The sequence below is a fragment of the Pelophylax lessonae genome (genome assembly GCF_965119305.1).
Source record: "Pelophylax lessonae genome assembly, chromosome: 7".
NCBI classification, from domain to species: Eukaryota; Metazoa; Chordata; class Amphibia; order Anura; family Ranidae; genus Pelophylax; species Pelophylax lessonae.
The window spans coordinates 239,170,024-239,196,021 of NC_138774.1; the positions used below are offsets into that span (position 1 = coordinate 239,170,024).

The 25,998-nt window shown below is 42.4% G+C and overlaps 1 protein-coding gene across 3 annotated transcripts in view; it reads left to right on the plus strand.

Moving 5' to 3' along the window:
* Nucleotides 1-25,998, plus strand: part of ARHGAP4 (Rho GTPase activating protein 4) — a 349,436-nt gene that overhangs the window by 167,780 nt on the left and 155,658 nt on the right. For all 3 annotated transcript variants that reach the window (XM_082262605.1, XM_082262607.1, XM_082262606.1), the window contains exons 2-4: nucleotides 360-555; nucleotides 18,356-18,521; nucleotides 21,707-21,769. In XM_082262605.1, the coding sequence (XP_082118731.1) occupies nucleotides 360-555; nucleotides 18,356-18,521; nucleotides 21,707-21,769 (425 nt within the window). The remainder of the gene's footprint in view (nucleotides 1-359; nucleotides 556-18,355; nucleotides 18,522-21,706; nucleotides 21,770-25,998) is intronic.

Genomic DNA, 25,998 nt, shown 5'->3' on the forward strand with positions numbered 1-25,998 from the left:
TTGAGGTATGTAGATTATTAAAACAGGTAATGTTCATTTACCAAAACATGCTGATGCTGTTTTGTTTGGCCTGGGTGTCCAGCCATCAAATCACTCTGGTCATGAAGGGGTTAAAGGTCTTCCTAAGCAAGCTATAGAAGTCAAATATATTTTCTCATAACTGAAACGCTGGTTTTTGAGGAAGGAACAAAGTAAAAGCATTCCGATTTTTCCTGCTTGAATATGTCTTTGAGTAATGCAAACTTGTTGTGTGCGCACGGTAGAAAAAAACGAGTTCAATATAAATGTTGTAATGAAAAATTCAAGACTTGATGCAGAGCACCAACTGACTGTGTGACCTCTTCTCTGCCTCTCTCTAGAGATTCGTGGCCAGCTGACCGAGCAAGTGAAATGTTTGGACGCACAGGTGGATTTCCGCCAGCAGTTGCTGCAGGACATGAGCGAGTTCTTGCGCAGGAAAGCCGAGATTAATTTGGAATATTCCCGAAGCTTGGAGAAACTAAGCGACCGTTTTTCTGCCAAAATCCGCAACTCTAAGGAGCACCATGGTTTCAGGTGACTATCCAACCAGTGCTGTGTAAGGCTAGTAGGAGTCCGCAGAAAGAAAAGAAAATAAGATGGGCCTAATGATAGCATAGTAAAATAAAAATAGGCAGTAGATTGTAACGTTCATGCGTTTTTGTTAATGGATGGATTTTCAGCTGCAGAATTATCACACTCAGTAGCCTTGTAGAGATACTGTTGAATAAACCTATCCAACTCTCAGGACTTCATCACGGTGTACAGCCTGTTATGCAATATACATATACTCAATCAGATGTTTTAGTGGAGGGATAGAACATATGAGAATGTATAGATGAGAGAGAGGTTGTATGGTGATTACTAGGAGTAATATTAGGAGAGTTGCAGGTGATGGTAAAGCAGATAGGTTCTGATGTCTAATATAGTGCAGATGGTAAGAGGACACAGATGGAGTATACTTAGACAGAGTAACCTAGTGCAAGGATAGTTGAAGGCAGTCCCAAGAGCTAACAGTCTATGCAGATGGTATGGAATAGATAGATAGGTAGTCCTGGTAATTGCAGTAGATGACAGTAGAAGATTGGTTATTAAGGAATCCCCTGTGGGGTACTTATCACTTAGATAGGTTAGTAGTAACAATGTCCATAGATAGAGAGGTGATCCCGTAGCGAGATACGGATCAGCGGCGGGGTTCCGGCGTCAGTTCAGCAAAGGAAATGTCAGCAGCTCCGACTTCACAGGAGAAGGTGCGGTGAACATGTGGTTTGAACGAGCGATGAGTGAGAGAAAGCCGGCGATTGAAATAGCCGCTCATAGCGGCGCTCGGCAATGATGTCATCCGGTCTTAAAGGTATATGCGTCTCTTGTTACACAAGATGGGACGCAATTAGCAAAGGAGAAATATGGAACAAGGGTACCAGAGGTACCAGAACATTACAGTACCCCCCCCCTTAAGGCCGGCTCCGGAAGGCCTCTAGAACTGTTTTTTCTGGATATTTCGAGTGGAAATTGCGAATCAGTCTAGGGGCATGTATATCGGAGGTATCCAGCCAGGTGTCATCTTGGGGCCCATAGTTCTTCCATCGTACAAAATACTGGAGTCTTCTTCTATTGAAACGGGAATCCAAAATTTCTTTTATCTCAAATTCTTCTCCACCTTCCACTTGTACAGGAGGTGGAGGTGAGATAGTAGGCCTTATTCCTTGGTTAGGAACATGGGGCTTCATTAGAGACACATGGAAGATAGGATGTATCTTGAGGTCTGCTGGTAATGTGAGTTGTACTGCAGCTTTTCCAATAAGCTTCTCTATTGGGAAAGGTCCCAGAAATAGAGGTCCAAGTTTTTTACTAGGGATTTTTAATCTCAGATTTTTTGTAGAAAGCCAAACAAGATCCCCAATGGCATATTGGGGAGAGGGTTTCCTACGGAGGTCGTAGTACCTCTTTTGTTGGCTATGAGCATGTGATATGGTATTGTTGAGTAATCCCAGAGAATCCTTTATCTGGGCAAGATAATCAGATGCCACTGGATTACTTGATGGCAAGATACGTGGTGGAAGGAGTGTGGGACCCGTAATTTAGGTAAAATGGACTTTGTTTAGTAGTGCTATGAGTCGCGTTGTTATAGGCGAATTCCGCCAGCGGGAGGAGATCTGCCCAATCGTCCTGTAGATACGAAGTATAGCAACGCAGATACTGTTCAATGCACTGGTTAACTCTCTCTGTCTGTCCGTTGGTCTGAGGGTGGTATGGAGAAGTAAGTTTACGCTCTATTCGTAGTATCTGACATAGAGCTAGCCAAAACTTTGAGATGAATTGTGAACCACGGTCAGACAGCAGTGTTTTTGGAATACCATGTAACTTAAAGACATGTTTCACAAGTAATTCCGCTGTTTGTTTGGACGAAGGTAGTCTTCGGATAGGAGTAAAATGTGCCATCTTGGTCAGATGGTCCACTGATACCAAGATGGTGTTGAATCCTTTGGAAGGTGGTAGTTCCACTATGAAGTCTAAGGATACCACTTCCCACGGAACCTGGGGTATCGGTAAACTACAAAGTAACCCCGATGGTTTCGTGTTGTCGATTTTAGACCTTGCACAGATATCACAAGATGAAACGAACTTTTTTACGGTTGTCTTTATGTCTGGCCACCAAAACTGCCTAGTAAGTAGATTTAAAGTTTTAGTCATACCCATATGTCCTGCCATAGGTACATCATGCGACAATTCCAAGATCTTGGTTCGCATAGTAGGGGGTATGTATAATTTATCGTTGTAATAGAGGAAGCCTTCTGCGTCAGTAGTTAGTTGTGGTGGAGGTGAGTCCAGTCCTATGCTGTGCAAAATCTCTTCCTTCAGGGAGCGAATGACACCGATAATACATTCAAGTGGTATTATAGGAACTGAGGGAACCTCGGTAGAATCTTTCTCGGCTAGTCGTGAAAGTGCATCCGCTTTTTTATTTTTGTCTGCGGGCGTATAAGTCACAAAAAAATTAAACCTCAGAAAGAATAACGACCACCGAACCTGCCGGTGGGAAAGAGTTCTATTAGTCTGAAGGTATTGAAGGTTTTTGTGATCAGTATATATCAGGATTGGCAATTGAGTGCCCTCAAGTAGATGTCGCCAATTCTCTAATGCCAGTTTTATGGCTAATAACTCCTTCTCTCCTACTGGGTAGTTCACCTCGGGGCTGCTTAATGACTTTGAGAAGAAAGCAACTGGGTGAAGAGGTGAGGTGTTTGTTGGTCGTTGTGAGAGAACTGCTCCTACTGCCATATTTGACGCATCTACCTCCAAGATGTATTGAAGGGATGGGTCTGGATGGCATAGTATGGGGGCAGTAGTGAAACTTGATTTCAGCAGACAGAATGCTCCATCTGCTTCTTTTGACCAATTAAATGGTTTCTTCGTGCTTGTGAGTTGTGTGAGAGGTTTCACAATCGCAGAGAAGTTCTTAATGAATTTCCTATAGTAGTTAGAGAATCCTAGGAACCTTTGTAATGCTTTGCGAGTGGTTGGCACAGGCCAATCTAGAATGCAGGATATTTTGCTCATGTCCATCTTGATTCCATTTTTTGATATAATATATCCTAGGAATAGTACTTCCTTTTTATGAAACAAACATTTTTTTGATTTAACATATAAGTTATGTGCAAGTAGTCTTGACAACACAAGTCTCACATGTTTTATGTGCTCAGGTAAGGAATGAGAATAGATAAGTATATCGTCCAAATATACTACAACACAAACGTCAAGCAAGTCTCTGAATATCTCATTTATAAACCGTTGGAAGGCTGCGGGAGCATTACATAGCCCAAATGGCATTACAAGGTACTCAAACAGTCCGTATCTGGTTCTGAATGCCGTCTTCCATTCATCCCCTTTACGGATTCTAATTAAATTGTATGCCCCTTTTAGGTCCAATTTTGAAAAGAGAGAAGCTCCACGCACCTGTTCGATAAGTTCAGGAATAAGAGGTAAAGGATAACGATCCTTTATTGTAATGGCATTTAATTGTCTGAAATCAATGATAGGCCTAAGGCTAGAGTCCTTATTGCGGACGAAGAAGAGCCCAGCAGCAGTGGAGGAAGTAGAAGGTCGGATGAATCCTTTTGCCAAGTTCTCATCCAGATACTCCTTAAGATGAGAGAGTTCATCCTGTGAGAGAGGATAAACATGTCCGAAGGGCAACTTGCTATTAGGGAGTAGATCGATACAACAATCATAGTCCCTATGAGGAGGTAGCATTTGAGCGTTTTTTTCAAGGAAAACCTCCGATAAGTCCTGATAACACTTGGGTATAATGTCATCCGGCACTACAGACAGGATCCTACCATATGTGGGGAGATTACACGTCGTTTCACAATAGTGAGAAGAGAACGCTAGCGTTCTTGTTTTCCAATCGATGATTGGTTGATGTATGTGTAACCAGGGAAGGCCCAAAATGATTGGGAAATGTGGTGATGTTAACACATCAAAGGTGGTGGTCTCCACATGAGACACGTCAGCAGTTACAAGGAGTGCCTGTGTCTGACTGGTGATAGGACCAGAGGATAGGGGGGTACCGTTAATAAAACTAACGGAGACAGGTTTGGGTTTTGAAACAATAGGTATTTTATTAAGGGAGACAAAACAAATGTCAATGTAGTTTCCACAAGATCCTGTGTCGATCATAGCCTTGGTGTTGATCCTAGTTTGGTCCCACTGCAATGTTAAATGAACAAAAAGATAAGGATTAGAAAAGGAAGTTGTGAGTCCGCCTAGCAAGACATTTGAACACTCACCCTCTTTTCTGCGGACAAGGGACAGCCGCTTATCAAATGATTTGGGGATGCGCAGTACATGCAGAGATGTTCGGTCTTCCTTCTGGCACGTTCAGAAAGGGTCAGAGGTGGGCGTATCATTCCTACCTCCATAGGAGTAGGGTCAGCAGGCAACATCCGAGAAGGACTGGAAAATGGTGAGCCCATCTTCTCAGCCTTTCTTTCTCGTAGTCGTCTGTCAATATTGATACTGGTCTGTATCAGTCCCTCCAGAGTGCCAGGTAAATCCGCTCGGGCGAGCTCGTCTTTAACGGCCTCAGATAGGCCAAGTCTAAACTGCGTTCTCAAAGATGTGTCGTTCCACCCTGAATCAGGGGACCATCTTTTAAAATTTGCCACGAAATCTTCAACGGGTCTCCTTCCTTGTTTCAAGGCCCATAACTGGGTATCAGCGGTACTCTGCTTATTGGGGTCTTCATATAAACTAGCGAGTTGTGCTAGGAATAGAGGGTAAGAATTAAGGAGTGGATCATCCTTTTCAAAGAGAGCGTCTGCCCAGGCCCAGGGTTCACCCGTTAAATAGGAGATGATGGTACAAACTTTAATTTGGTCAGTGGTGTAGGTTAGAGGTTTTAACAAAAAAAACAAACGACATGCGTTTTTAAATTCACAAAATTTGCTCCGATCACCAGAAAACACTAGAGGAGGGTTTATCTTAGGCTCACGGGGCTGAGCAGCAGAAAGCTGTGTGAGACGGCCAACCTGCTGTCTCAAGGTCTGATTTTCGTTTTGTACCTCTGTAAGCGCAAGGATCAATGCATCTACTTGCTGTTTTAATTGTAGTACATGTGTGGGTAATTCTGCTGAATCCATATTTTTTTTTAAGGCTCGTTCAATCTGTAACGTTCATGCGTTTTTGTAAAGGGATGGATTTTCAGCTGCGGAATTATCACACTCAGTAGCCTTGTAGAGATACTGTTGCATAAACCTATCCAACTCTCAGGACTTCATCACGGTGTACAGCCTGTTATGCAATATACATATACTCAATCAGATGTTTTAGTGGAGGGATAGAACATATGAGAATGTATAGATGAGAGACAGGTTGTATGGTGATTACTAGGAGTAATATTAGGAGAGTTGCAGGTGATGGTAAAGCAGATAGGTTCTGATGTCTAGTATAGTGCAGATGGTAAGAGGACACAGATGGAGTATACTTAGACAGAGTAACCTAGTGCAAGGATAGTTGAAGGCAGTCCCAAGAGCTAACAGTCTATGCAGATGGTATGGAATAGATAGATAGGTAGTCCTGGTAATTGCAGTAGATGACAGTAGGAGATTGGTTATTAAGGAATCCCCTGTGGGGTACTTATCACTTAGATAGGTTAGTAGTAACAATGTCCATAGATAGAGAGGTGATCCCGTAGCGAGATACGGATCAGCGGCGGGGTTCCGGCGTCAGTTCAGCAAAGGAAATGTCAGCAGCTCTGACTTCACAGGAGAAGGTGCGGTGAACATGTGGTTTGAACGAGCGACGAGTGAGAGAAAGCCGGCGATTGAAATAGCCGCTCATAGCGGCGCTCGGCAATGATGTCATCCGGTCTTAAAGGTATATGCGTCTCTTGTTACACAAGATGGGACGCAATTAGCAAAGGAGAAATATGGAACAAGGGTACCAGAGGTACCAGAACATTACATAGATAGGAATATGTATTTTCTATTCTCAGAAATGTGAAGAACTGCTGAAGATTATCTACTGTATTAACAACCCCTATCTGATTAATTACTCTAGAAAAGTCTTCTTCAAACGTTTTTACTGGGAGGAAGCCTAGAAATAACTTTCTGGTCTTAATCCTTGTACACACGGGCCGAATAGCGGCCGGTGTCGGCCAGTTCAATAGAAACTGAAATATAGAAACTCGAATGTCGGGCTTCTATTGAGGGGGCATGACCGAATTAGAACTGCCGATCAGCATCTGATCAGCCAATGGCTGAGAGCGCTGAGGGGCCGAATAGCTGCTGGTGTCGGCCAGTTCAATAGAAACTGAAATATAGAAACTCGAATGTCGGGCTTCTATTGAGGGGGCATGACCGAATTAGAACTGCCGATCAGCATCTGATCAGCCAATGGCTGAGAGCGCTGAGGGGCTGAATAGCTGCTGGTGTCGGCCAGTTCAATAGAAACTGAAATATAGAAACTCGAATGTCGGGCTTCTATTGAGGAGGCATGACCGAATTAGAACTGCCGATCGGTATCTGATCAGCCAATGGCTGAGAGCGCTGACGGGTGTTTTTAGGCAGGGGGCAGTCCTCCTGTCAGAACACAATAGCTCAGTGGGGGAAATGGCTGTACTAACATCAAATTATTAGTACAGGATCCCCTCCCAAGCTCTAGTGTGTACTAGGCTTAAGTGAAGCTGCCGTACATGGTGAAAATCTAATTTTCCTGGAACCATGGGTTGCAGGAAAGAAATCTGTACGATTCCCCCATCAACACGGATAGTGCTGACCCCCTGTTAGCACTTTTCGTGTTAATGGGGAAATCGTGCAAACAATCACTGTCTTCTGGTGGTTGGGGAAGCCATCCTCTCCGGGAGAAGACAGTGATTATCGCTGGTGGCTATAGCATTCACTAGCAATAATGATAAGAGTATCTAGCAGGCTGGTTGTACCCAAGTTGATCAACTGACAGTTCAAACAGTTAACAGTTCAAATCTTGACGGGTTCCTGCTGAATCGCCCAAGATCTAAACTGTGTATGGCCAGCCTTACATTTGTGGTCTGTAGGAAGAATCTCCCAACTCTCTTCCATACAGATAGCTAAAAAGATAATTGGTGTCAATGATTACGTATCTGAGAGGCAGAAATTGCTTCTACAACTTCTGGAGGACTCCCAGGGTATATTTATTTATTACATGTTCTTATATAGCACCGTAGGCTCCATGGAACCCTGGGTTAGAAGGTCTGCACTAGGAGCTGGACACTTCCAGGAGAGGACTGAGAACCTTTGCCCCGGGGAGGGAACGGGAGTGGGGGAGGGGGGGTGTCTGCACTAGAAGCTGGACACATCAAGGGGAGGACTGAGAACCTTTGCCCCGGGGAGGGGACGGGAGTGGGGGAGGGGGGGTGTCTGCACTAGAAGCTGGACACATCAAGGGGAGGACTGGAAATCTTTTGCCTAGGGGCAAGCACAACCAACCAGCCCTTTCATGGCAGCGATGAATTTTTGTGTGCCAATAAAGTGCACCATGAAAAGTTTGATTACATCTGCAGCTTTTGTTAAAATAATGACTTGTGACCCTCCTTTTTTTGGATACTAAGGACTGTATTTATAGAAAAAAAAAATTGCAGCACTAGTCATGAAAAAGTGCATGTACATTCGTTCTGAGCAGATGAGCACAAAATCAAAGGCTGCTAGCTATTTTCTCTCCAGGTTGAATGTTATTCACTCATAGAGATTAGAGTCAATCATGGAAAATATCTCATTATGTCCACTATATTGGTTCTAATGATGGTAGGGGATATATATTTATTTACTGTAATTGCCAGCTACATCTAATGGGCATATAGTGGTGTTTTCTCAAACCACTTTATTTTAATATGAATGAATAAGGTTTGACCTGGAAAGAAAAAGCCTAACTACATTTGAATTTATCCCCCTTTTGCACAGAATGCATGCACATGCAGTTTCAAGGGTCCACTAAAGCCAGCCATAGACTATATTTTCTTTCCTGCAACCACGGAATCCCTACAGCGAAGCTATTGTGTTCTCCTGGAGGCGGGGAGCAGTCCTTGCAAAGTGATTATTGCTAGCTGGTACTGAAGTCATTCAACAATTGAATTGGGACCAATCAGAGGCGTAACTAGAACCTTCAGGGCCCGGTGCAAGAAACCATGAAGTGCCCCCAGGATCCCTGGCCGGGGCCCTTCCCTTCAAGACTGGAACTCTTTCCACTGATCCTGGGGCCCTTTACTCTCATTGCGGAGCCCTTTATTACAAGTTATGCAGTGGGGAGCACACAGGGGCCCAGAGACAGCAGAACACAAGTGAACTGGATAGGAGGTGTGGTGGGGGCAGCATACAGAGGAACCAATCTCCTCCATTTTCCTCCTGCAGCTACAGAAAGAAAAAGGAGGACAGTGATTTCTCTACATGTTGCCCCCGCCGCCCCTCCTATTCAGGTGTATAGGGGAGCCGCACTGGCCCCCTGGAGCATGGGGCCTGGTTGCAATTGCAACCCCTGTAGTTACTCCCCTGGGTACAATCAGCCTGCCCATAGATGGTTCATATCTTGGCCGGTCCCTGCTGAACTGACCCTCAGTTCGAAACCATCTTTTATATAAAACAACACCACTTATTGTTAGAGGGTAACAGCACATTGTTCCTTCTCCCAATTGTTCTCCTTCATTGTCAATCTGTCACATGCTCTCCCAACAGAGACTCCAAGCATCTGTGCATACTCACACTGTCACAAAGCCATTCTAAATGGTCTAAATGGTGCTAATTATGAATGTGTTGGAAAAAATATAATAATAAAAAAAACATATATATATAATATATATATGCAAATTTAACTAACAATTGCGCGGTCATGCAACGCCGTACCCAAACGTAATTTACGTCCTTTTTTTCCCACAAACAGAGCTTTCTTTTGGTGGTATTTGATCACCTGTGCGATTTTTACTTTTTGCGCTATAAACAAAAAAAAGCGACAATTTTGAAAAAATAACAATATTTTTCAAATTTTTTTATATGAAATTCCCCCCCAAAAAAATGTAAAAATCAAAATTTTTTTATCATTTTTGGCCAATTTGTTTTCTGCTACATATTTTTGGTAAAAAAAATCGCAATAAGCGTATTTTGATTGGTTTGCGCAAAAGTTATTGCGTTTACTAACTAAGGGAAAGATTTCTGTCGTTTTTGGTGTTTTTTTTTTAACGAGTAATGGCGGCGATCTGCGATTTTTTTTTTTGCGGGACTGCGACATTGCGGCGGACAGATCGGACCCTTGACTGACATTTTTGACACTTTTGGGGTTACCAGTGACATTACTACAGTAATCAGTGCTATACATATGCACTGTTACTGTAAAATTACACTGGCAGGGAAGGGGTTAATTTTTATTGGAGAGGGAGGGGTTAATGTATGCCTGGTGCTTACTAACGTGTGTGGGGGGAGGTGACTGAGTGACACAAGGACAGATCGCAGGTTCAGCTATGCTGAACCCTGTAATCTGTCACTGCCTGTCACTTAGGAGATCCGCCCGCTTTGTTTACACAAGCGGGTGGATCTCCACACTCGATTCCCCGACGATCGGGGAAGAGCAGCGGCAATCGCCGCTGCTCCTCCCCAGGCCTGACTCCCGCTGTGACTGAATACAGCGGGAGCGAGCCTCCGGCGGCGCGCGCCCGCCGCTGAGAAGGGGGAGTGTCTGGCGACGTAGGTCTACATCGCCAGACGATAACGAACCACTTTGCCGCAGTAGAGCTCTAGTGAGCAGCGGTAAAGTGGTTAATAAACCACAGTGCAAAATACACGAAAAACAACGTGGATTAAATCCACTAGCAGTATATAAAAAAAAATATTTATATATATTCAGATCTGTGCAAAACAATAGTCCATGCAATAAGTAAAATAACAAAATAAATAAATAAATAAATAAATAAATAAAGTGATAGTAAAACAATAGTAAATGCAATCTCCCATTAACTACTGCTGTGCTCAACCAGTGCTTCTTGCTCCAAATTGATGCTTAAAAGGAGTGTTGCACTTTCCATTAGTGTTCAGATTCAATCACCATGCCACCGCCAAGGTCTCCCTCCTCTAGGAACAATCTCACCTGAGGGAGTGTGATCTCTACACTTAAGCGAGATCAATGCACACCTTTTAGCCTTCACTGGCTTAGCAATCCCCTGCTGATACTTCCTCACACATGGCTCATGATGATCCGTGATATCTAAAGTGCATGTAGAAAAAACAACTAGCAGTGCTAATATCCTCCAAACAGACTTAAATTTATTAAATAAATGCAGGCTACTCACATCGCTTAGGTGCTTCCAGTGTACCTAGCTAAAACAAATGCTGTTGTAAATCAGGGTTTTGAATATGCCGCTCACTCCACACAAGCCCTGCAGACAACAGTCAGGTGCACAGCCCCATGCTGGATGCAGACGTCGTCATCGTCCTGTCCCCTCCCCTACGCGTGTTGACACAGGGTCACGTGTCTTCCTCAGGGGGATCAGAGCAGCTCTGAGAATTGCTCTGCAGCCCTGACTGGAGTGCACAGCTGCAAAGCTGCTGAAGGAGATCAGCAACAATGAGATGCAACAAAGGATGACAAAAAAAAAAAAAAAAAGGTTAAAACAAGTATTACATAAGTAAAACTAGCAATTATTTTTGGTACAAATTTTGCAAACAAAATGTCATTTGGTGAGGCATTACATTAATTAAATCTTGGTGTCTTTGTGAATGCAGTTTAATATTAGTGAATGTGGTTTAAATCTGGAAAACTATTTATTCCAAAATCAATTGTTGAAGCAATTTTTGATTCTTAAATACTTTCGGACGACTTCCGCCAAGTCATTGAATGTACAGATGAAAATTTGCACACAAATATTGGTATGAACATTCATTCTAAAATCTACTAGTGTATGACAGCTTTACAATACTGAGGACAGTGGACTGTGAAGTATAGGTGCTCATGTGTTTGTAAAGTTAAAGTAGGACTATAGGCAAAACCTTTTTTTTTTTTTTTTTTTTCATTTTGGATAGAGCGAGGAAGGGTTATAACCTCTGTCAGATTTTTTTTCGCCATCGGTTTCCCATTGCAGAGATTTCCCTTCACTCCCTGTCCCATAGCCAAACAGGAAGTCAGAGGAAATCCCTGTAAATCAAGGATATTCCTTGGGGACCCCCAGTTTACCCAAGCTAGTGTACCCATATGAAGATTTCTCCTCTATTGCTTTTCTGGGGACAACCCAAAATTTGGGTAATTTCTCTTTCAATGATAATGGTAGACAGGACCAATAGAGAGGGTGAATCTCCCTAACGGGGGCACAGAACCCACTAAAAACTGACAGGTGTTCTGATCCCTCTCCCCTCCATCCAAAACTAGAAAAAAATTTTGCCTTTAGGTTTACTTTAACCACTTAAGGACCGGGAGGTTTTGCCCCCTTAATGACCAGGCCATTTTTTGCGATACGGCACTGTGTTACTTTAACTGACAATTGCGCGGTCATACGACACTGTACCCAAATAAAATTGATGCCTTTTTTTCCCCCACACATAGAGCTTTCTTTAGGTGGTGTATGATCACCTCTGCGGTTTTGATTTATTGCGCTATACACAAAAAAATAGCAACAATTCTGAAAAAAAAAAAAGCAATTTTTTATTTTCTGCTTTAAAACATTCCCAATAAAAAAAAAAAAAAAATCTTAATTTTTCATAATTTTAGGCCAATTTTTATTCTGCCACATATTTTTGGCAAAAAAATACCAATAAGTGTATATTGATTGGTTTGCGCAAAAGTTATCGCGTCTATAAACTAGGAATTTGATTTATGTCATTTTTTTTATTTATTACTAATAATGGCAGCGATCAGCGTTTTTTAGCGAGACTGCGACATTTCTGCGGACAGATTGGACACCTGACACTTTTGAGGGGACCAGTGATGCTATTACGGTGATCAGTGCTAAAAATATGCACTGTTACTGTACTAATGACACTGGCAGAGAAGGGGTTAACACCAGGGGGGTGATCAAAGGGGTAAATGTGGCCCTAGGGAGTGCTTTCTAACTGTGTGGGGGATGGATTTACTGGATGAACACAGTGACCTGTGTTCCTAAATAGGAGGAACACAGGATCCCTGTGTTCATCACTGACAGAACAGCAGACCTCCATTCTGTCTCCACGAGGAGTGATTTGTGGGTGGCCAGCGGACATCGCCTCCGCCGGACCCACTGATTAGCTTCCCCTCTGGCCAATAGGCGTGTGTGCATGCCCCCACTATCTGTTGCACGAAACGATGCACTGGTACGTTGTTTCGCATAATAGAGCCGACCTGCCGCCGTAGTTTTACTGGTCGGCAAGTGGTTAAGGTACCAGCAAGGTTCCCCCCATTATCAGAACTCGTGGCACCTCATTTTCACTTTTGCAGTCAAGTTTGTGAAGCCAGCACTTTATGTTTGTTATGTGTTGACACCTTTTCTTCAAGCCAAACCTGAACAATGTAGCAGAGCACGGCAAAGATTTACCTTCACTTCCTGTCCCAAACAGGAAGTGAGAGGAAATCCCTGCAAATTAAAATAATTTCTTGGGGACACCTAGGTCCCTATTGGAACATTTCCCCTTTATTACTTTTTGGGGACAACCCAAAAATTCCTTGGGTGCCCCAAGGAAAGAAGTAATGCGGCTTGTATAGCGCGCGGTGGCGAACAGTGGGTGTGGCCAAAATGCTCTTGCTGACATCATCGCCTCATCCCCCAGTGATGCTGAATCTGCCCTCAGACAGCTGCCCACAGCTCCTGGACTGCAACAGATTTGGTTGTGACTATCTTGGTTACTTGGGGAGCCACAGCCCAGTCTGAATAATATGTCCGGGTTCCAGGCGGACTGAAACCTGGACACATGATTCAAAACCTGGACTGCCCGGGTGAATCCTGGATGGGTGGTAACCCTACATGCAGCAAATCTAAAAATAATTCAAAAAGAAGATTTCTTACATTTCTAGTTGTTTCTTTGGAGCAGATTTATACATGGAGGTGCAAGCTATTCTGAACAATTTCATAGTGCATTTAGAAGGACAAACTGAAAGAATGTGCTTTAGCATACAATGTACCACCCAAGTCCTGAGATCTTTAACCACTTTATCCCCAGCCCTATTTCTGACACTTTTTGTTTACAAGTTTAAATCAGTATTTTTGCTAGAAAACTACTTATAACCTCCAAACATTATATATATTTTTTTAGCAAAGACTCTGGAGAATAAAATGGCGGTCATTGCAATATTTTTTGTCACGCGGTATTTGCGCAGTGGTCTTTCAAACGCCATTTTTTTGGAAAAATTACGAGAAATCACATTTCACTGCATTTAAAAAAAAAAACTAAAGTTAGCCCATTTTTTTGTATATTGTGAAAGAAGATGTCACGCCGAGTAAATAGATACCCAACATGTTATGGTTTAAAATTGCGCACACCCGCGGAATGGCGACAAACTACGGTCAATAAAAATCTCCATAGGCAACACTTTAAAAGTTTTTAACGGTTACCAGTTTAGAGTTAGAGTGTAGCTCTTTTTTTAAAATTATTGCTCACGCTCTGGCGATCGCGGCGATACCTCACATGTGTGGTTTGAACAGCGATTTCATTTGCGGTGCGACTTCCATATACTTTTTCTTTCGTGCGCGAGCTAACGGCGACGGTGGCGGCTACATTTTTTTTTTCCTATTTATTTTTTTCATTTTAACACAGGTTTTTTTAAAAAAAAAAAAATCTGATCACTTTTAAACATCCCTTGTGACAGCAATATGCAGTGACAGGTACACTTTATGGAGGGATCGAGGGTCTAAAAGACCCCAAACTCCTCCACTACACTTCCATGTATTCAAAACGCCAAAAACTGCATTTTTGAATACATTCATTTTTTGAATCTGTCCCCTTTAGCAGCAGAGTAACCCGGACGTGACGTCATGAACGCCGCCTCTGGGTTATGTCATCGGAGACCCGATCGAAGCCGCTTCCGGCTTTGATCGGGACTCCATCCAGCGGGCGGACGTGCCAGCTGGGTCTCCCGGTGGGACGGGAGACCTGGGCAAAGCCGCGGAAGGCGGCAGGAGGGGGGCTCGCGCTCGCCGGGGTAACGATCGAGCGGCTCCCGGTCTGCATGGTCTTGTGTGGGGAGGATCGGATAATAAGGTAAGTATATCTCCAATCTCTAATCCCTTACACAAAAACGATCAGTTAACCCATGTAGTGTAATGTGGACACAGCCCCACTGCATGGGAAAACTTATTTTTTTCCCTTTTATAAGAACAGAACATTTTCAACTTGGCGCTTGTGCCGAGCAGCTGACCTCCTGTATTCATAATGCAGCAGGACAGCTGGTCAGTACGGGACCCAGAAGCAAGTAGAGATCACTGGTGTACGGGTGTCTATTTCAGTGATCTCCAGATTCCTGGCCAGGTATGGTAAATTCATAGTTACGTTGGTCTAAGCTGGACCATCCATACCTGGAACTCTTTGTTAATATTTATGTAAACCCTAACAATAAACTTCATTTCTTTGCACCCTTGGGGGGTTGATTTACTAAAACTGGAGAGTGCAAAGAATCCAATCAGCTTACAGGTTTTTTGTCAAAGCTTAACTGAACAAGCTTAAGAGAGAAGCTGATTGGCTACCATGCACAGCTGCACCAGATTTTGCACTATCAAATTTTAGTAAGACCCCGTTCACACTGGGGCGACCTGTCAGGTGACCTGGTCGCCTGACAGGTCGCCGTAGGTCGCCTGCCATAGAGAAGCTGTGGACCCGTTCTAATAGGAGCGACACAAGTCGCTCCGACTTAAAAAAAGGGTCCGGAGCTTCTTTGGGGCGACCCGGAGCGACCTGCATTGACTTCAATGATATGAAGTCCGTGCCGGCCGCTCTGAGGTCGCGGTGCGAGCTGCGCACCGCGACCTGTGAGGTCGCCCCGGCAAGTAGCGTCGCCCCAGTGTGAACGGGGTCTAAGTCAGCCCATTTGTGTCTGTTAAATAATTGAAAGTATTTTTTCTACATCTGTTTGATAAGTGCAAAAAAGTGATAGTTGATTTTGTCGGAAAATCAACTTTGTCTCTATTATCTCAAAGACTATTTAGCCCAGCATATGTAAAAACAACAAAAGGAGTATGGGACTTTAATTGAGGTCAACTGGACATGAGAATTTATTAAATAAATACATGTAATATAAGAACAATGTTTCATAGGCACATCCAGAGATAAAGCACACAGTAGATACAACAATACATATTGAATCCAAAATAAATACAATATTTCTAGGACCAAACATGGATCACTCAAGAATATAATGAATACAATAAGACATCAGATCTCTCCATGTACACAATCTTGAAATATATCACAATTCAATATATTCCCCATTATAGTTCATGATTTTATACAAGTATATTATTATAACCCATATTCTGATTTTTAGACATATAATTTACATTCAAGCTCCTGATGAATGGACGGAGGTCCATGAAACGCGTCAAGCCTACAAATACTCAGATGTTTCATTGAATTGTGATATATTTAAAGATTGTGAGCATACAGAGATCTGATGTCTTATTGTATTCATTATATTCTTGAGTGATCCATGTTTATTTTGGATTCAATATGTATCGTTGTATCTACTGTGTGCTTTATCTCTGGATGTGCCTATGTAACATTGTTCTTATATTAAATGTATTTATTTAATAAATTCTCATGTCCAGTTGACCTCAATTAAAGTCCCATACTCCTTTTGTTGTTTTTACATATATACAGTGCCTTGTGAAAGTATTCGGCCCCCTTGAACTTTTCGACCTTTTGCCACATTTCAGGCTTAAAAACATAAAGATATAAAACTGTAATTTTTTGTGAAGAATCAACAACAAGTGGGACACAATCATGAAGTGGAACGACATTTATTGGATATTTCAAACTTTTTTAACAAATAAAAACTGAAAAATTGGGCGTGCAAAATGATTCAGCCCCCTTAAGTTAATACTTTGTAGTGCCACCTTTTGCTGCGATTACAGCTGTAAGTCGCTTCGGGTATGTCTCTATCAGTTTTGCACATCGAGAGACTGAAATTTTTGCCCATTCCTCCTTGCAAAACAGCTCGAGCTCAGTGAGGTTGGATGGAGAGCGTTTGTGAACAGCAGTTTTCAGTTATTTCCACAGATTCTCGATTGGATTCAGGTTTTGGACTTTGACTTGGCCATTCTAACACCTGGATATGTTTATTTGTGAACCATTCCATTGTAGATTTGGCTTTATGTTTTGGATCATTGTCTTGTTGGAAGACAAATCTCCGTCCCAGTCTCAGGTCTTTTGCAGACTCCATCAGGTTTTCTTCCAGAATGGTCCTGTATTTGGCTCCATCCATCTTCCCATCAATTTTAACCATCTTCCCTGTCCCTGCTGAAGAAAAGCAGGCCCAAACCATGATGCTGCCACCACCATGTTTGACAGTGGGGATGGTGTGTTCAGGGTGATGAGCTGTGTTGCTTTTACGCCAAACATAACGTTTTGCATTGTTGCCAAAAAGTTTGATTTTGGTTTCATCTGACCAGAGCACCTTCTTCCACATGTTTGGTGTGTCTACCAGGTGGCTTGTGGCAAACTTTAAACAACACTTTTTATGGATATCTTTAAGAAATGGCTTTCTTCTTGCCACTCTTCCATAAAGGCCAGATTTGTGCAGTATACGACTGATTGTTGTCCTATGGACAGAGTCTCCCACCTCAGCTGTAGATCTCCGCAGTTTATCCAGAGTAATCATGGGCCTCTTGGCTGCATCTCTGATCAGTCTTCTCCTTGTATGAGCTGAAAGTTTAGAGGGGTGGCCAGATCTTCGTAGATTTGCAGTGGTCTGATACTCCTTCCATTTTAATATTATCGCTTGCACAGTGCTCCTTGGGATGTTTAAAGCTTGGGAAATCTTTCTGTATCCAAATCCGGCTTTAAACTTCTCCACAACAGTATCTCGGACCTGCGTGGTGTGTTCCTTGTTCTTTATGATGCTCTCTGCGCTTTAAACGGACCTCTGAGACTATCACAGTGCAGGTGCATTTATACGAAGACTTGATTACACACAGGTGGATTCTATTTATCATCATTAGTCATTTAGGTCAACATTGGATCATTCAGAGATCCTCACTGAACTTCTGGAGAGAGTTTGCTGCACTGAAAGTAAAGGGGCTGAATAATTCTGCACGCCCAATTTTTCAGTTTTTTATTTGTTAACAAAATTTGAAATATCCAATAAATTTCGTTCCACTTCATGATTGTGTCCCACTTGTTATTGATTCTTCACAAAAAATTAAATTTTTCTATCTTTATGGTTGAAGCCTGAAATGTGGCAAAAGGTCGCAAAGTTCAAGGGGCCGAATACTTTCGCAAGGCACTGTATATTTATAGGGATGGAGACAACTAGACATTTTATGTGGCAAATCATATATACTGCTTTTTTATTTTTCCCACCATGTTCTTATCTTGGACTACAAGTCAACGAATCAAGACACCAGGAATGTCTGAGTAGTTTACAGTAGCAAAGGAAAATAGGCAGGGCTGACACTAATCAGTCAACAAAAATGAAGTGTTTTGTCTGCTCCCGATAGGGAATGAAGAGTGGAGTGCATTTCTGGCAGACTACAGGTATTTTTCTGTTCTCTCAGGGCCTTTAAAATGATAAAACTTGGAAAAATGTACATGTACAACAGAGATGTATTGCATTTGTGTTTTTAATTGCTTTTTACTTTTACATACACTTTCCATGTGCACTAACCCTAAGCCTTGTCTCTTCATGCCAACTATTGTCTCCTTAGGAAGGAGCAACAGCATCTCCTGTCCCCTGTGAATTGCTTGTATATGATTCTAAACCACACGCGTCAGGAGAGTCGGGACTATGCAGCACTCAGTGATGTTTACACCACACACCTCATTCCCCGGCTGGCACATATCGGAGAGGACCTAACCCGCCTCACCAAGAAGGTGAGGACTTGTATGATATCTTCAGGGGACAAGAAGACTATTCTCTCTTCTGTATTGGAAGTGTTTTTAGATTCCTGTTGCAGATTTCCCACTTCTTATCTCATTAATACAAAGTATCCATGCTGTTTTAGAGGAGGAGGGAACTGGCTTGACCTCTAGACCTAAGCAGGACTTGAAGGGCCAGTATGAAGAACAATAAGTAATCCTTTTTTTGTTTCCCATGCCATTATTCATAATGTTGTTCACATAACACCTTTCCCCAGCTGTGTGGCAAATGTGAGAGTGAGAGGGGCTTGGACAATAGCACTGCCAAGGGTCAGAGACAATGCTCGCCTTTTACTCGCATGACTTGAGTTACAACTTCTGAAGCTCACTCAGCAGTGGTAACAAATTGTCCCAACTCCATGTATGGCCTCATGCAAACGGGGCGTTAGAAAAAACATGCTGCAAAGCTAGTTCTGACGCCGGGAAAAAGCAGCTGTAAAAACGTGCTTTCAGTAGCTTTTTCCATTTGCGTTATTGCACGTTTGGCCACGTCGCTTTTAGCAGCGTTTTTTCTGCCTCCATTCAAAATCAATGGTTCCCTATGGGAGCTTATCGATTTCAATGGAGGGCGCATCGCAAGTCAGATCAGGATGATCCGACTTGCGGCGCGACTTGCGCTGTGAGAATCTTGAGGGGGAACGCCACGCCAAAATGGGAAAAAACGGCGTGGGGGTCCCCCCAGGTTCCAAACCAGGCCTATATAACAAGCTGCAGAGACCGGAGACCGGCATATTCACCAGAGACATCTTCTGAGGAATACCAGAGAAAGAAGAAGAGCCAAGGGCAAAAGAGCAGAAGAGCAAAAGAGCAGAATAGCGGACAGCAAAAGAGCAGAAGAGCGGAGGGGGAGAAGACCAGAGTTGAGAAGACCAGAGTGGAGAAGAACGGATGAAGATTTTTAATAAACTTTCCAAAATGTCTCCTGTCGTTATTTACATACACTGCCTTTTATGGGGTGAATGGGTAGGGGTACAATGGCGTGTGGCCTGGTATGGTACAGGGGGGTGGGGCGGCTCGCTCGTCCCCTCCCCTTTCCTGGCCTGCCGGCTGCATGCTCGGATAAGGGTTTGGTATGGATTTTGGGGGGACCCCACACCGTTTTTTCGGCGTGGGGCTACCCTCAAATTCCATACCAGAACCGAAGGGCCTGGTTTGGAACCTGGGGGGACCTCCACGCCGTTTTTTCCCATTTTGGCCTGGAGTTCCCCCTCAAGATTCTCACAGCGCAAGTCGCACCGCAAGTCGGATCATGGTGCGCCTTCCATTCAAATCAATAGGTTCCCATAGGGAACCATTGATTTTGAATGGAAGAAAAAAAAACGTATTACGTGGCTTAACGCACATTAAACAACGTTATAGCAATGTTATTCAGCCTTTAGCAGCGTCAGACGTTTTTACAGCTGTAACGCTGGTCCTCAGAATGCGCAGGCCATGGGTTCTTCTTGCAGCTTAAAAACGCCTATGCCTGAGTCCCTAAGCTGACATGTGTGTGCATGAGGCCATAGAATAACATGGAGGGGCGTTTTTAAGCTGCAAAAAAAAAAAAACGCCTGACGCTACTAACAGCAGCTGTGTGCATGAGGCCTAAAAGTGGAGAAATAAATAAACACGTGAAATAAAAAATAATTAAATCATATACTCAATAACAATATTAAAAGGTATTAAATTGCTCACAGATATCGGAATATAATATTTTTATAATAATGGTCCTTTTAAGTTAGGCTCCATTCACACCTGAGCGTATCGTTTTCAGATGTTTTTTTGGGCTTTTTACAGGCGTTTTTCAGGCTTTTTTCAGACGTTTGCAGGTGTTTGGAAGAAGGCATTGACATTTAACAAAAACCTTTGTAATCAGCCATAAAAGAAGCTCTTCTGGAGACTCCACTTTCAGTCAGAACAGGGAGTAGAAGTAAAATTTCTTTAACGGAGACATAATATTTCTAACCCTTCCCTGCTCTATCCAAAACTAGATTTACTTCTGCTTTACAAACATAACTCTTCATTATAGATTCACTTGGATGTCGTATTGGTGAGATGTGGCCCACTATGGGAGGAGTTGAGTTTTGGTGGATTCAAGTGGGGAAGTTTGACTATTTCTAGAGGTCATCTTTCCTGTCTCACTTCCCTTTTATATATACGCACACCCACACACCCGCATTTTCACATAATTTAGAGTTGTCTTTTGTGTTCTAAATATGCATTAAATAAAACAAGCTGCGTTAAAACCGTGAAACAGTGCTATAACCACACGTGTATATCAAAAACTATTATTGAGAAAAAAATGTTATTTGTAAAGTCCATGAAGTCTCTATTCAAATATGTTCAACAACGATATTGATTCACCAGGTGTAGTAGAACCTCCACTAGTAGTGCAAACTGCTTACCAGAGTGTAATTAATAATAAGCCAATTCAGGGGATTTCACACCCAAGACCTCTGAAGGATAACACTCAGTGGGCATCACACCATGTACATAGGAAAAAAGATATGGGATCCCATAGCGTAATACTGATATAAATAATATAGAAACGTAGGAGGAAAACTATGGAGTGTACAGAGTGTTTAAACGTGAAAGTGAATCACACAAAACTGTGAAGAATCCAGAGAGTGGCAGATGTCCAATAAAGGCAGATTCCACCAATAGTATAGTGACCACCACCAAATGTACAAACTGCTTACCAGACGAATAAATAAAATCGCCAGAAATTGATAATAGATGATTCAAGCACTATGTTCCACTCAAAGAATAGGGACCACCACCAATAGTACAAACTGCTTACCAGAAATAAACAAATAATTGCAGAGTGAAGAAATTAAGGGACAATCCAGATGAAAACCAGACTCCACCTATTAGGAACAGTGACCACCACCCGAAGCTGCAAAGTGCTTACCAGATATTTATTGTATGGAACGCCAAATGGAATATATTTCACCAAGGGTCTCATAGGCTTCAGCAATCCAGTTATGAAAAGACTCAATTGACCTCCAAACTATAGCTATTCATATTACAAATGTTAATGTCAAGTTTGGATTTGGGGTTGTGTTGCAGATAATTGTTACATTTTCATTACTTTACTTTTCTATTTACTGGCAATTCTGCTTAATGTTTAGCCTCACCGTGTTTACCTCTCTTTCCTGCAGAGTAAAGATATTGGGGCTCAGCAGCAGGAAGATCTGATGAAGCTGATGTCAGAGCTGCAAGGGGTGAGTACAGCACAAACAAACACAAAGGCTGGGTTCACACATGCGAATTGGATGCAGATTTCCCCACATCCAATTCGCATGGCAGGAGACTGTGACCGGCTCTCAATGGAGTCGGTTCACACACCTCTGGGGCGGCCATGGACCGCACTGGAAAAGGGTCCTGCGCATCTTTGGCTCAGTTTCAGGTCCAAATTCAGGCAAAAATTTGGATCGGATTTGCACCTGAAACAGAGAACTGGAACGCACTGTACCCCTTCTGCGAGCTAAGGCCGCAGCTAGTGTGAACCTGGCCAAAATGTCCCAGCACACTTACCAGCCAGCCTGCAAAAAACAAATTGACCCTGTCTCATTCATTGCCTGATTCATGTTAAAAACAGAGAGCTTAGTTCCACAAATTTGCAAATATTTGTGAAATCCACAGTGCCTCGCCAGGGGATAAGTAGAAGCCTGCAAATACTAACCTCTATTTAGCGTTTATGCTACCTTTTGACAGTCTGTTTCAATTATTTTTCCAGCCTGTCCTCACTCACTTCTCAGAAAATCTTAAATGAGAAACTCCTGGAAACACATAAAATCAATCGCTAAACTACAAAAACTTTCCAGAAAACTGTGCAATGGTGTTAAAATCAGAGTTCAAATAAATAGAAAGTATAGAGTACTTCTACACTGCTCAAAAAAATTAAAGAAACACTTTTTAGATCATAGCATCAAGTCCATTAACCTTCTTAGCGGTATTCCCGAGCGTGGCTCGGGGTTACATTTCAGAGCCAAAAGCGGGAACCCCGAGCCACACTCGGGGTACCGCCAGAAGCATCGCTGGATCCTGTAAAAGAGGTTACTTACCTTGTCACCGGGATCCAGCGATGTATGCAAGCGGTATGTGGCGGCAGATCTTCCTCCCGATCCTCTCCGTTCCCCGGCTTCCGTCTCCTGCAACGTGACTTTCGCAGGTGGTGGAACCGGCGGCAAATTCAAATGTAAAACACACCAAACACACTGATACCATTCAAAATAAAATAAATTCACATTACATTGCCCCCACTGCCCTTTCCTGCAGTTTTACTGTACTTTTTATGTATATATATATATATATATATATATATATATATGTATACATACATACTTTTAACTTATTTATAGTTTTTTTTATTATATTATAATTTATGATTTTGTGTTTCAAACTTTATCATACCCAAGATGTTATAAAGAAGAACGCACAGCAAAAAAAAAAAAAAAAAATATGTAAATAGTTGGTTTGGGCTGCTCATTCTCAAGAATTACATGCAAAATAATGGTACTGCTTTCAGCACCTAAAATCCAAAACAATCATACCGCCAGGGAGGTTAAACTCCTGGGATATTGATCTGGTCAGTTAAGTAGCGGAGGGAGTTGTTAATCAGTTTCAGTTGCTTTTCAATGAAATTAACAACATGGGCACTAGATGGGTAACAATGAGACGACCCCTACAACAGGAAGAGTTTTACAGTGATGCCCTGTTCCAGATCTGGCAGGAAATACCTCAGGACACCATCCGTCATCTCATTAGGAGCATGCCCCGACGTTGTCAGGCATGCATTTAAGCACGTGGGGCCATACAAACTACTGAATACCATTAGGAGCCGCTGCAATTAAATTTCAGAAAAATTGACTAGTCTGCTGCATCATTTTTCATATTTGGGGGTGTCTTTGAATTCAGCCCCTCTGTTGGTTGATAATTTTTATTTCCATCAAACAATGTGGCATCCTTTCGTTCCTAACACATTACCCAACCCATATAAATATAGATATCCAGCATGATATTTTTCCCTATTGAGATCTGATGTGTTTTCAAAGTGTTCCTTTAATTTTTTTTGAGCAATGCAGTAAACATGTATTTGGGTTTTTATGCAATGCTATCCTAAGTGCCGGTTCACACTGAAGCGGCACGACTTCGGGGGGGGCGACCTGTGAAGTCGCGTGCACCGCTGTGCACTGCGACTTCGGCGTGACTTGCAGAGACTTCACATAATTGAAGTCTATGCAAGTCGCTCCGAGGTCGCCCCAAAGTAGTACAGGACCCTTTTTCTAAGTCGGAGCGACTTGTGTCGCTCCTATTAGAACGGGTCCTGTACTACTCAATGGACCGCGACATACCGCGACTTGTCATGCTGTCGCGGCAGTGTGAATGGGCTCTTAAAGTAGTTTTAGATATTATTGAGGTTATAGAAGCTTGCTTTTGGATGTTTTTATTATTGTATTAAATATAGAAGTTTGTAAATGCCCCACTCGGGGGGAGCTTTTAGCCTTATTCAACCTCCTAACAACTGTTGGAATCACATGTCAGCTTAGGGACTCATGCATTTGGCCGTTAGTGTATTTCCCAGCCAGGGAGCCAACAGGTGCTGTGTACAGCCACTTATAGAAGTTAATGGCTGTACGTGGCTATACACATTTTGAGCTGGGTATAGGTATCAGGTATAATAATTCCTGGGTTTATCAACCTTTTTAGGCACTGATACCAGTCCAGTAATGTCTTGGCAAAGAATGGGGTGTTTATTTGTGCTATTTACAGAGGAAAATGCATAAAACTTGCAACAAAACAAGACCTAGACATGTCTCGGCTCTTACTACACACACACAACTCTAACTACCAGGCTGGCCTAACCTACTGCTTGGCAGCCCCCCATGCTGTTTTAGTGTCCACCAAGCCTCAGCTCTAACAGAGATGACCTGTCTGCTCCCCAGGCTGCAGAGCACTGACTGCCTTCCTCGGGTAAACCTAAATTGCCTGAGAGAGAGCTGTGCAAAACCTGTAGTGGATCAGAGGTCTCAAAAGGTATAAGAAAGGTGACTAGTAGATTTTTAAAACCCAAACAGGACTTTTCCAGGCTCCCTGTCAGATTCTTTACTACATATCCCCTACTTTGTTTCAACCCCAGAGTCGGAAAACACCTGTTGCCCAGCAAGAGTGAATTTGGGATAGGGTGTCTACATTTCCCATCTTAGTACTTGGTCAGTGTTTTACTATAAATGACTACTCTACAGATCTTAAAATCGCCCTAACAAATAATATCTACCTAGTATGTATCTACTGGTCATGCAAAGCTTGGTCTACCTGGAGCATCATCAATAGCAGTATGGAAGCTAGCCGTGTGTTGTTGGGATCAATCCACTGTACTCTACCTATACGAATACACTAGATGAGGTCCTTTCCTCCAAGGAGCCGGTCCCTTTCAGAATGTCTCCTATGATGAAACGCGTCAGTCAGAATTTGTGCTGACACCATCACGTTGGCGCACTGAACAGCAGCTGAGTTACTTTCTGTGTCTTTTGTATACTTGTAAATGTGAGTACCTTTCTTTGATTCAATGAAACAACTTAAGCAGCAATACGCTATGGAGCACCTGTTATTTGTTTTTACCGTAATAATGACATTAGCTGAGCACTGTTGGGGATCATAACTTAACCCTGTTGGTGTACCCTGTGGTTCCTGATCGCTGCATAGGATTGCTGCAGGGCTTTCTGGCATTCAGGAGCGCTATAGATCTCTAATCTTCGGTCTTTTTTTTTGGTTAACAATGGTGGTTGAACTCACAAGGGGATTCACAAAAGATTTCAAGTGTCACCTGGTTATATCATTTTTGTGGACTTAGTTACATAGTTACATAGTTTGTGAGGTTGAAAAAAGACATCAGTCTATCCAGTTAAACCTATGATGTGTGTGTGTGTTAGTACATTGTATATCCCTGTATGTTGTGATCTTTAAGGTGCCCATCTAATAGTTTTTCGAAACTATCAATGCTCCCTGCTGATACCACTGCTTGTGGAAGTGAATTATGCTAGGGTCTTTATAACTTTATGTGTTATAATTGTGCACAACTGGGTAATAGCACATGTTTTAGTTAGTTTTTCTTTCTTTATTTCGAACATATAAAAAAAAGAAACATACATAATAAAAGAAGTAATCATTCAGTAGTAGTAGACAATCACAAAAAACTAGAAAGAAGACCAAAGAAAAAGAACAATAAAAAATAATTTAGTTTACATATACCTGAAAAGGAATGGGAAGAAATACAAACTTATCTAATCCCACCCCTCCTCCATAATTAATAATAAACTATTCAATGTCCCATCACTATAAAGTCATACAGTAATTAATAATTCAACTATACTGTGATATACTAATTACCAATAATCTAACTACACAATTATACTGTACACACATATGCATATATACAGTACACCCACAC